This window comes from Macrobrachium nipponense, chromosome 24 (genome assembly GCF_015104395.2).
Source record: "Macrobrachium nipponense isolate FS-2020 chromosome 24, ASM1510439v2, whole genome shotgun sequence".
NCBI lineage: Eukaryota > Metazoa > Arthropoda > Malacostraca > Decapoda > Palaemonidae > Macrobrachium > Macrobrachium nipponense.
Window position 1 is genome coordinate 66,878,568 of NC_061091.1, and position 12,070 is coordinate 66,890,637.

Below are 12,070 nucleotides of genomic sequence, written 5' to 3' on the forward strand. Positions count from 1 at the left end.
TGCTGCTCTAACTACTATACTTTCAATCCAGAGATAAAGAGTGTACAAAAGATCTTATTTCGTGCAGTTTATTCATGGTTACCCTTCCATTGCAGACTTAACCCAACACATTTTCGTTGATCAGAACACCAACATTGGAGAGATTTTTGAGCCAACTTTCCTTTGGAAGTGAAATGTGGTGCTGAATGTACATAAATGAGACAAAATGAAATGTTGATTCTGTTAAGGTGAACTTTTTGTATAGAATAATGTAGAGCAAGAAGAGATAACAAGGTAAGAAATGTGGCAATATGTAGATAAAGAGACAAAGGAAAAGTTAATGCAGATGAAAACATAAGTAAAAAATACTTTGAGATGGTTTAGTCTCATTGGTGTGCGAAATGTCTAAATTCTAAACAAATTCTCTGCAAATAAGTCCATCCACAATGTAGAAGTATGAATACGGCAATGGCAATTGTATTGTTTATTTTTTTCTTCTTCAAAGCCATCCCCTGTTAATAGAGAGAGAGAGAGAGAGAGAGAGAGAGAGTCTATGAATAACTAATGTTTCATTTCCTCATTTTCCTGCTCTTTTATAAGTAGTATTATATAATCGTACTTGTAACATCTCTCATAATATTTATGATGGTTTCTTCATTTAAATGCATTACTAAAAGTACGATTTTTATTTATTTTCTCCAAGAAAAGTTGCATAAAGAACGTTTCCCATAGCACGCATTTATAGTATTCATGCCATGTCCCTGGGTTTTCACCCTTTCTCCCCAAGCCTACCACCCCTATCCCCGCAGTCCTTCACAATAGGACCCCAAGATTCTGATAACTTTTGGGATGCATTAAATTGCTAGACCCATAGCCACCCAGTTCAATACAAAATTTGTTCTATCAATGTTAAACTGCTGGTGGTAACGCCCCCTCTCTCTGCATTCCGCATTTCAAGAAATATTGTAATATATTTGTTTTTTTTTTTTAATTGTCCCGTCGGATAAGTCTCGGTGATTTTATATCAAGCAAACAAATCACGATTTAATGTAGCCTATTGGTAGTGAAAATGTGGAAATATGATAAACAGGTGATGTATATCCATGCAGATGTAGTACCTACCACAGGAGGAAAATGGAACACTTGAAAAATCCAGCTGGTTTTGGCTTTAATTTTTTTAGGAATCTTTAAGAGGACTGATATATAGAGAAAGAAATTTTCTTTATGTATGTCAGGGTGACAGTACAACCGAACATACATAAGGTCGGAAAATATATCCACGTCTGGTTAAGTAGATAAAAAAGAAAAGAGGTGCAGAAACAGCTAGGGCCAGTAGTACATTTACAATTCTTGTTTCTTCTCGTGGGCGGGGATCACTCAATTAGGCCTAGGTAAAATATCTATGCAACGTTTCATATGAAATAAATGGACTGATTTTAAACATTCCTTGGCTGATAATCATATTCTAGCTGAAGCTTTCTCTTTAAAAATGATTCAGTATTATATATTGGAATAACTATTTTTGTAGCAACGAAAATTTGTGTAGGTACACCACATGAGCAATGACGCGACCTATGAAGTAGCAGTAACTTCTGATTCTGAACGATTGTCAGTAGCACGGATCTCCCTTTGAACGGCTTCTCTCTTGACCTAAACCAACAAATGTTTTTGGTGAACTAGGAGCACCGCATTCTCCTGTCTACCTGAGATGGCTGGAGCCGTAAAAATTATTTTTATGATTGCCCCCACCTCTCGAAAGTTCTCCCACATACACATACAAACACTCAGAAAGAATATGCCTTCTGTAACTTTGGTAACTAAACAATTATATCCTCAAAAATAAGCGTCTGTATGGACTGAATATATTTAACTAAAGGCAAGAACATTATAGAAAACGAAAGATGCCATTTTTCTAAAATTATAGCATAAAGAGGGATACTAGGGGGAACTGAAAAAAAAGTCTTCATCAGGCACTTCATACTTTGAAACACACCCCTACACAAAAGATCTCTAGGTGATCTGTGCCAACATTGAGTTTTCATGGAATAGTCCCCATTCAAAACCTCCACTTGAGTGCCATGGCCCACCTCATGTTTCATAGACTTCCAAACTTGCATCTACAAGTGGTTTGTGGTCTGTCTTTACCAAAAAACCCAGATGGACTCCATTAACTGCAGATATCGTTGCTATAGGCACTCTATTTAAGTAGTGCAGTCTCGCACGTCTCGAGTCTCCTACTCGCATAAGCGCTGGGGCAAAATGTGCCGTCTCTAAACTCCTGCAGCGGTATATTTTCCATAATGAATGCCATTTTAAAGCTTGCTTCATTCCATCAAATAACATTTGTTTTAGTTCGTCTCACAATGCTTTGGTCAGTCATCATTTCTTCACTAGATCGGTCAAAAGCCCTGCAAGATTTGCGTAGTTTTTCCACAATCCTCCTGTGATATATATTGGCGATCCTCGGGAAGTTCTTACTTGCATCTTGGTCTCTGGTGGTGATCTAAGTCAATTTTTATTGGGCATGCATACACGTTGGTGTGTCTAACACCTGTTATTATTCGTCCAAGAGAGGAGTGTTAAATGATACCCAAGGATAATTGTTTTGCAGGGATTATTTCCTTACCAACAAGACTAAAGTTAAGATTAGATTAGATTAGATTAGACTCAAGTTAAGGAGTTCTGGCAACAGATAGTAGAGGGTCTGATATATATCCACTTTTGTCAAAGTCCAGGGTAAACTCAAAGGGACGCCGTTTTTAGTACTAACCCCTCGGGGATCAAAGATATCGTTTATTAATATAAATTATCGACCACACAATATAGAAATAGATGTATATAATACCTTGTTCCCCGAGGGGCTAGTACTAAACACGGCGTCCCATCGAGCTTCCGCCATATTTAGTGGAACTAGCACCTCGGAGGAGGTGCATGGATGCATACCGGGTTAATTAATACCCTGGTGGTAACCATATGACATGCCGGAAACCACCACGTTGATTTCGCAATGGGACCTTGGAGGAATAATGGACACAGCTTATGTCGATAGTCATGTTATAGTCTAACACATAGGCCTATAGTCATCTTGTGAGGAGTCCTCACTGAGGACCACTTTGTTCCCTTGCGTGTGAAGCATCTGCCAGATCGAATGTCCCAGTTTTACATATAAGTTGCGAAGACATTAATTAAGCACGTAGGGATGAGTAAAAGTTTTGTCATTTTATTTTCTTGTAAATATATATTTAAAAAGTTGAAATTCACTAGTCTCAGTACCAACTGCATGCCTCTTTAGGTGATTACAGAACATACCAAATTACAGCCCTCTAGATTCAGTAGTTTTTTTATTTTATCTAAGGTTAAAGTTACTTTGGCGACGATATAGGCCAGGTCACCACCGGGCCTTGGTTAAAGTTTCACGGGCCGCTGCTCATACAGCATTATACCGAGACCACCGAAAGATACATTAATTTCGTTAGCCTTGATTATAAGCTGTGCAGATAACTCGACTACGCCGAAGACAATCCGGAGCATATATTTCACTTGTTTAATATATTTTTATAAATACAACTGGATTTTGTTTGTTCTTACAGCACGACAAATGTGCTATTATATTTATTCCTTGACTAGATGCTATGTCCACGAAGACTCAGTTTGGGGGAATCTGAGGCTCCTTGGAAGTCTCCATGCAGCCTTCAAGAGTGGCTCCGGATTTCGAACATGTCATTCGAGGCCCTTTGCTTGGCTTGGCTGCAAATGAATGTCATTCCTCAAATTGAAAAGTCTCTCTCCCAGATTAAACTACCTAATCTTAAACGACCGCGAGTGCTGCAAAACAAGAAGCATTCGCTGCCTGTCACCCGTCCAAGTAATGACTAGGTCGAGCCAACATAACTTCGGTGCAGCTCCTCAGTCCCGAATTAAGTTATCCAGTTCACTGGACGGTCGGTCAGCAGCGTTACGCAATGGTCATTCCTCCCACGAAGCGCCGCCAACTCGTAACGTAACATTGAGGAACCTTGGCCGTCTTTGAGGGCGAAGCTATTCGCGTAACCTAGGTAACCAACACCTCTCCTCCAATTAAGGTCTAGGACAATCTTTTTTATTTCAAGGACTTTGAACGTCTTCTCTAAATGGGGAACATATAGATTAAGTGAACACAAATTATATATTATATATATATATATTATATATATATATATATATATATATATATATTATATATATATTCAGTTCGTTAATACTACATATTTTAGCGTGGGCACTCAAACATTATTTTTGGAGCTAGTAAGGCTATTGTATTGAATGTAACCCACAGATCTAGTTGTACTATAAATCGTTTTACATGTTGAAAAAAAGAAGAGATCAACGAGGGGTAGACGACGAATTAAAACCTTGAGAAGGAATCATTCTAATTCAGAAGCACCTGGCATCGTAACACATCCACTAAAGGTGATATAAAATGAAAGAAAGTAAAAAATAAGGTAAATAGCACTCCATGTCCAGCAAATACTAATGAAGAAATGGCTTTCAATTACAGGTATTCGATGATATAATTCTTCACCCAGTCGGATTGGAGGACTGTGATAGACCAAAATAAATAATAATAACAATAATAATAATAATTATTATTAAATAAATGGCAACAGCAATAGCTTCGTTTCGGACTATTTATATCTGTATCGGACTTTGGCCTGGACATTTCCCAAGGTCGTTGTAGCAAAAAGTTGTTAACTCCGTTTTTTGTACTTGGTTCTGACAGTCTTGCCTATAGAGACATTTTTCCGCGTATCGCTTTTTATATTTTTGAGCGTGAAAATATGTCTAGCAGATGAGGAGCAGTAATTTGAATTATATAATATTTATAATCCTTAAACGTCGCTGGAAGTTTAGAAATCGACCCATGCAGCTTTTACACCGCTGATCTTGAAATTAAGAGTGAAGAAAGCTAGTCAAAGTCGCGTTTTAGTATAATGTTTTTTTCGAACTATTTTTTTTTGTCGTAGTTTCTAGGAACTGAACAACATTACTGGCATTTGATGCGGGACATCCACATTCGAGCATTCCCCATAAATAGATTATGTTGTACTTTTTAAATAGAAGGAGAGCGCGTCTCGTAGCTGACACTATAATGCACCTCCTATAAGTTGCTCAGTAGACATATTTTAAGTAGAGAATAGAAAGAATGTCTTTGTCGTTGTCTTAGACAGGCCAACGTGTCCTTGCTCTTGTGGGTAACACGCACAAGACAAATGTTCGTGGAATGCTTAATTGTTTATGTAATGATTGCCCCAGCCCTTAGAACACGAAGGAAAAAATGTATCTGCACAGAATTAATTTGTCCGTGACCAGGAATACCTACACTCCTGTGCGTGCCATCCACGTTTATATATAGATAATAGGTGTTACACTACTCATTGCCGACACAGAGTACCGAATGTTCACTCGCCCCCATTTATAGTACTGTGTGGGAGCAAGTTGTTGGAGGCAGTCCCTATAACCTGTCCTGATACTGGACATTTAACAACCTTGAACTGAATGTAAGCTGTAGGTATCTTATCGCTGCTGCGCTTCGATAAAGCTTGTATACATATATTTATCTGTTTCCCTGAGTCACTGAGCAAACGTGATGGAATTTAACCAATAAAGCAGAACGACTCAAACGTGACCCATTTGCGAAATGGCTTGAGGGTGGGAGAGACATTTAAATAAATTGGTATTAGTATTTGCAATTGCAGCTCACTGCGACTGTTCAGGGAAGCCGCAGCGGCCGCCGCTGGACGCAGCAGGAGAGCGCTGGCAAGAACCGCAGCTCACGTCCTCTGGCGAACTGCGTCGTTCTCCTTCCCGTCGTTTCCCTTTGAGTGTTTGACCGAGAAATCGAGGAAAAGCCTTCCTCGCGAGTTTCCAGCCGTCCATTTGATCAGGCGAAGAGGCAAAGAGCGAAAGGGACGGAATCGCGAACCGGATCGACCGCCGCGCCTTACCCATAATGCAATGGGAGTGGCAGCCACATAATATGGCGGACACTCTTGAAAGCGAATTAGGTAAATCCCAAGTTATTTTCGCGTATGGAGGGCGTTCGCGCGTGGAACCCGGTGCCCGACGAGCGGAATCGCCGCCCCTGCCCCTGTGGAGTGGTTCGTGCAGGAGTCGAGGGCGGCGGGGACGGGGGCGAGGCCCCGAGTGCATATGTGGAGCTGCCTCTGTTTACATTTCGCTCTTCTTCGGGGGACTCGCAGTGGCGTAACACTCAAACACTAAATAAGAACCCTGGCTTTACAACCCACGTCTCTCCCGGGATATTCGGCCCCGGGGGCGCCGCCCCTCGCCTTTTCCTCCCGGTTTTCCTTCGGGGTGTGCGTCTCGGCCGATGGAGGGGAGGAAATCCTCCGCCGGGAGCCTCCTCAGGAGGAGGAGGAGCGAGAGTCTGGCAGGATCCACTGACCCCGATTTCGGGCTTCGGACATTTTGCTTCCTCTGCGGGGTTTGTAGGAGAGGGTTGTGGCTCTGGGGTGTCCTTTGAGATATATGCTCCAGAGCCGCGTGGGCGGAGCTATGACGTCCCGTGGTCATAGCTGCTCCTACCAGAGAGCATAGGCCACAGCAAGCGTAGGGTTAGGCTAGGCTTTTATTTTTCATTTTAATTTTATTTACCTTTATTTTATAACATTCAGACTACATAATCTCTTACTTGATACTAGTATGAAGAACACTTGACTACCTAGCCTATTTTGTAAGGTTAGGATGGATTCGGATATCCGACTGACTTTCGTTTTTGGATTGCCGGGACCGTGAGTGCAGAGTAAATTCTTTGAGTCGGCCGTTGCCAGGTACCTATAGTAATCTTACTTAGAGGAAGTCATGGTGATTATAGGGAAGGGCTCCACACTGGAGATAGCTAGCTATGTTGTAGGTATTTTTATTAAAAATTTTTTGACGGCACATTATACCTACAAAAGGGTGTTTTTGTGATGCAGCACACTTGAGATAACTTGAAAGATTTACCGAAATGGGGGGAAAATGTACAGTCTTTTGTTTATGTTCTTACATTTATCACTGAGGGGCTGGTGCTGAATGTGGTGCAGGGCTATTTTGCGTAAAGTTTAAAAAGAATAGTAAATTTCTCACATTTTTTTATAAATTATTCACGTTATCTCACCTAAGCTGCATTATGTACACTGATTTTAATATCGTTTAGTAAAAAAAATTCATTAATCAACATCATCTCTGGTGTAGAGTTCTTCATTGAATTGATCCGATCTGTTTCAGGGGTACATAGTTGCTCAGCAAATCATGTTTTAAGAAGTACCTAGATGGTAATAACCACAATGGTATAACGATTCCTAGATGACTATGTGAACCTTATTTTTTCACTCCTGATTATTTGTTTTTTATGCTCTAACCATTGTTGTTGGTGCTAACTGCTCATTTGTGTGACTCCCTCCCCTTCCCCTTATATCAAACAATTAGGTCTAACCCCATTAGGGTACTTGAATTTTTGAGGGTAGATGGTGTACCAAAAAGAAGTGCAGTGCCCCCATTTATAAAGGTAGGAAATTGGTATACCTATTTCTTGCATGTCAGTTATGACGTCCAAAAGTGATTAACGTGAAACTGAAACTACAACAGGTGATACTAAAATTCTTTTCAACCTAACTTACCTTGAAGTAGCATAAGGTACTGAGTCCATACCTGGCCAGTAGGAGCTTGCCTCTCCTGTGACTCTCCAACCAGTTCTGGACCTTGGTCACCATAGATCATAAAAGTGAAATAAAGAAATTGATATCAACCTAACCTTGTGCTTTGTGTCCTAGTTAGCAGGGACTATCCCTGGTGTCGTCCTTTAGCTAGGCGCTTGCATTTCCTATGTGTCCGAATCCCAGTCATTGTCTTTTAGATAAGGTTTCAATTTAAAAGATTCCTTTATCTGTAAATTGAGTTACCTTCCTTCCAGAAGGATGAAGAGTCGTTTGACATCTTTGTCATAAGATATGTTGCTCAAGATGTGAAACACACCCTAGGCAGCCATTGCTAAACTGAAACTTGTGAAAACTGGTCAGAGTTGGAAAACGTGGGTGCTTCAGCATAAGAATATATCAAACTATCTTTGTTGGAAAATGGCTGGCAAATTATTATGTAACAAAAAAATGGAAAGGCTCCCATTCGATAATGAACTAATGAAGAGTGCTTTTGCTTAATTCTTGTGTTATGTAGACCTTATGGACTTGGAAGATATAATGTAAGCCTTCATTGGTAAATACCTAAGTTATTCACCTAACCATTTCTGTTAAAAAACTTAGTGTTTGCGAGGAATTGAAGTATCATAGTTTTACCAGAATATGTAAATGGTGAGGACTAAGCCGTAGGAATTTTTACACGTTAGTTACTCCTAGGCCCAAGTTTAGCAACTTATTCATCCTATGTGGCATCTCTCTAACCGTCCCCCCTGCAAATGTGTTTCATTGATTTGGCTTGTTTTATTTGACAGCCCCCTGCATTCAAATGATAAGCATGGCATTAGTTTAAACAATGTTTAATGTGTTTAATCAGGGAAATCTGTCGTTAATTGGGCTGATGTTAGTGATACATTAGGAGAGAAAGTAATTTAATCTATAACTGTAGGGTGTCTCTTTTGGACGTAGGCTGAGAAGAACACGCTACGTTATTGATAGCACGTTTGTTGGCTAGAGTTAGTTGGTCTTTGGTGAATACTTTCTATTATTCTTTAAATATTTACAGTATTTGGTGGGCTTCATTTTTCTTCAAATATCAGGTTGCCTTTAAATTTCCATAAACAATGCTTTGAAGCTCAAGGCAGGCTATGTTTAATTTGTTCCCATATTGATGTAAAGGGACATAAAAAATGTACCATTGAGTAGGAGATTCATAATTACTCATACTAACTAAGGTTAGTTTTATAATTGTCAAGGTAGATTACTAAACAGTAGTTAATTATGGGAGTCATAAGAATTGTTTCCTGATGTCCAGTCTGTTATTTTAGGCCGGTGGGGGGGAGGTGTTGGTGAAGGTATCATCTGAAACGAACCAGATGTAAGTTGCTTTCCAACTTGTGCTCTGCTTTTTATTCGAGCGTAACTTGGTTCTCCAAAGATTTCCTAGTGTCAGTACATACTCATGTTACTCCTGTGGGTCAGAGCCATATCAACCTTCTCTCTACATGCAGGATTTACAGGTTACGGGAGTTTTAAAAGTAATTTGTATTATTCCTACGTATACATACCTGTCTTCTTAATCAAAATTCTGCCTCAGCCACCCAACATAAGCTTTGATGTTGAAGGAAAAAGTGCTTGAAGATCGTGTGTGAACGGAGAATCCCAGTTTAACAACAATTTTCAGCTTGCACTGGCGAGTATTCATACAAAAGCTATGGTTTCTTTAACAAGAAAATATATACTATATAGATTTTAAAAATTTTCTTTGGAAAGGTAGTGTTCTGGATTATTTTTTATATGTATCTCTTAACATTCAAGGGATTTGATTGTTGGGTTTGAAAGTAAAATATTGTACTGTAACACAGAATGCCTTTTAGGCAACTATTACGTTGCAGTTATTACGTAGTTGTTCCGATACGTAATACAAACCCTGTCGGTCCTTTAACAATAGGAAGTAGCTAGCGGCAGCTGGAACGGTCGTAAGCTTCGACAAGGGGAGAAAACGTAGTTTAACTGCTTGTCCGATCGTCGCGCGCCGCGCGACTGGGAGGTAAACAAATCACTTTTGCTTTCGCCTGTGTGGGAAGGACGTGTTCGCCATCGCTCTGCCCGCCTTGTCGTTCGTGCTTTGAGTTTGAGTATTTGTTTCTCTTTCTGTATAAATCAGGATGATTGTAAGTACTTTTGACAATTCTATTGATTCTTGCAATGAGTGAATTGGAAGAGATTGAAATATCACCACGCCCTCCAGTCGCCCGTAGAGTGTGTCCCGGGCTGGAGGGGCGTAGATGTGGAGGGTTCAGGTCATTCGTTGATGTGGACCCCCACGAGGTTTGTACTCGTTGCCGGGGGCGAGAGTGCTCCCGCAACGAACCTTGTGTTACTTGTATGAATTGGGTCCGAGCGCAGTGGGTGCTGTACGAGGGCAGGAAGAGACTTAGGCCGACCAAGAAGTCATCGGAAAGTCCAGTGACTCCTTTGGTGACGGACACTTCGTCCTCTTTCCTGCCTCCCGGCCAGCCCCCCCCACGTTTCCGCGCCTTCCCCTCGGGGCGGGGGGGGGTAGCGGAGTCCTTTTCCTCTCTCGATCCGTCGAGTTTGTGGGAGGTAGGGCGCCCGCTACCCGGACGTACAGCTGTACTCGGGGTCTTCCGTCCGCTCTGGGGGGGGTGTGTCGCCCCCCAGGTGCGAGGGAGCCCCTCCAATTAACCCGACTGTTGCTTCCGCAGGTGTGCCATCAGCGAAGGACGACTTGGGACAGGTGTGGGAGTCGCTGGGACTGCAGGGAGTGCCCAGCATCCAGGGGTTGCTTCAGCGGTTGGCGGGGTCGGCGGTGGTCACTCATGGTCGGGGTGACCATAACCACTACCTCAATAACGACACCAGCGTATGAGATGCCACCACATCTGTATATACGCCCCATATAATGTCGGTGACACCCACGGTGGCTGTACAAAAACCCATTGCTGCCGTGCCAAAGAGGACGGTGCCACCACCACCTGGATTTTTTCTTTGCCGACCCCGGACTTCCGCTGCCCCAAGAGTACCCCCCTGGACCTGCCGCCAGTGCCAGGATGACGTGACTGTCGACAGGACGCCTGGCTCTCCCGTGGTACCTGCCGTGCCTGCCGTACCTGTTGCCGTTCCAGCCACTCTTTCCCTTTCAGATCGGCCTTGCACTTTCTCTTTTCAGATGTTCCTGCCGTTTCCTGCTGTTCCCGGACCTGTTCCTGTTGTTCCTGCTGCTGGTGTTGCTGTCACAGGCTCAGGTCTTTCCGGACAGGTGCAGTCGGCCCTGTTGCTTTCGGCAACTGCCCCGCCCTGGCCCTCCTGGATGGAAGACCTGACGTCTGTTCTGCGGAGCCTGGCGAAGAAGAAGAGGAAGAGGAAGAAGGTGTCGTCGTCGTCTTCATCGTCTTCTTCGTCGTCTGCTGCCTCTCCTTCCCCTTCGACTTCTAAGGCTAAACAGCCGAAGAAGAAGAAGGCTGCCTCCTCCCCCCCTAAGAAGACTCCTTCGGGATCTTCTAAGGGCCCGGCTCGCTCAGGCGAGCTGGGGAGCTCTGCTGCTGGTCCTCCGTTCCTTCGGGAACGGGGCCCGTCGCTTCTTCTGCAAAGAAGAAGTCGTCGGGGACCAGAGGTGCATCAGCCTCGGCTGGTGCGTCCTCACCTGGTGCTAGTGGTTCTGCCGCTAAACCAGGTTCCGTCTCGGCCGCTTCTCGTTCGCGAGAAGCACCGAGTGGACGCTCTTCCAAAGAGGACCGTCCAGCCAAAGTTTTGACGTCCGAGTTCGCTCGCCGTCAAGACAGCGGCGCGGAGCAGAAGACTGGCGAGAGTCGTGCACACGACTCTCGCCAGGCCAGTGGACGCTCTCGCAGCGATCAACTGGCTGCTCGGGCTGACGTGACGGTCGCTGACCGGCCACGGGTTGAGGCGAGGAAGGAGTCCCCACGGCTGCCGGTACCAGCCACGGCTGGTACCAGCGGTTTGACGCGCCGAGAGGACGCTGGCCGGTCTCGACGCGAAAGGGAGCCTAGCAGGTCACCCGTCCGCCGCTCCCGATGGGACCGGGCGGAGACGGTGACCAGCGGCAGCTCGCCTGACGCTAGAGATCGGTCTCGACGTTCTCAGCCGAGCCAATCGCCCCAGGCGAGCGGCGACGCTAGGCCTACTGCTCGACCGTCACCGCGGGTTGACGATCAGCAGCAGCCCCTCCACGCACGCTGGTCCTGCCAGCGAGCGAGAGGGGGGAGCGTCAGGTCTGCCTCTCCCATACCTTCAACCTCCTCGGGCTATACCGGGAGGAGCGAGTACCGAGGAGCGATCACGAGAGGTGCGCCGCGTCGTGACCCAGCTATGACGCCGTACGGCTCAGGCACGGTCCTTAGGACCGACCAGGACGTACGCGCAAGTAGTTGGAG

At 44.0% G+C, this 12,070-nt stretch overlaps 2 protein-coding genes across 4 annotated transcripts in view; one reads left to right on the plus strand and one right to left on the minus strand.

Moving 5' to 3' along the window:
- LOC135205733 (UPF0415 protein C7orf25 homolog) overlaps positions 1-5,356 on the minus strand; it is a gene marked incomplete at its 3' end in the record, with an annotated part of 31,503 nt that extends 26,147 nt beyond the window's left edge. The window contains 1 exon segment of the mRNA XM_064236825.1: positions 5,339-5,356.
- A 335-nt stretch (positions 5,357-5,691) lies between these two features.
- Positions 5,692-12,070, plus strand: part of LOC135205732 (protein lin-9 homolog) — a 48,749-nt gene continuing 42,370 nt past the window's right edge. Inside the window, exon 1 of one of the 3 annotated variants that reach the window (XM_064236821.1) lies at positions 5,692-6,023. In XM_064236821.1, the coding sequence (XP_064092891.1) occupies positions 5,969-6,023 (55 nt within the window). In that variant the 5' untranslated portion in view covers positions 5,692-5,968. Of the gene's footprint in view, positions 6,024-6,053; positions 6,464-12,070 lie in introns of those variants that run through there. The other 2 variants (XM_064236820.1, XM_064236822.1) reach the window with 2 other exon arrangements.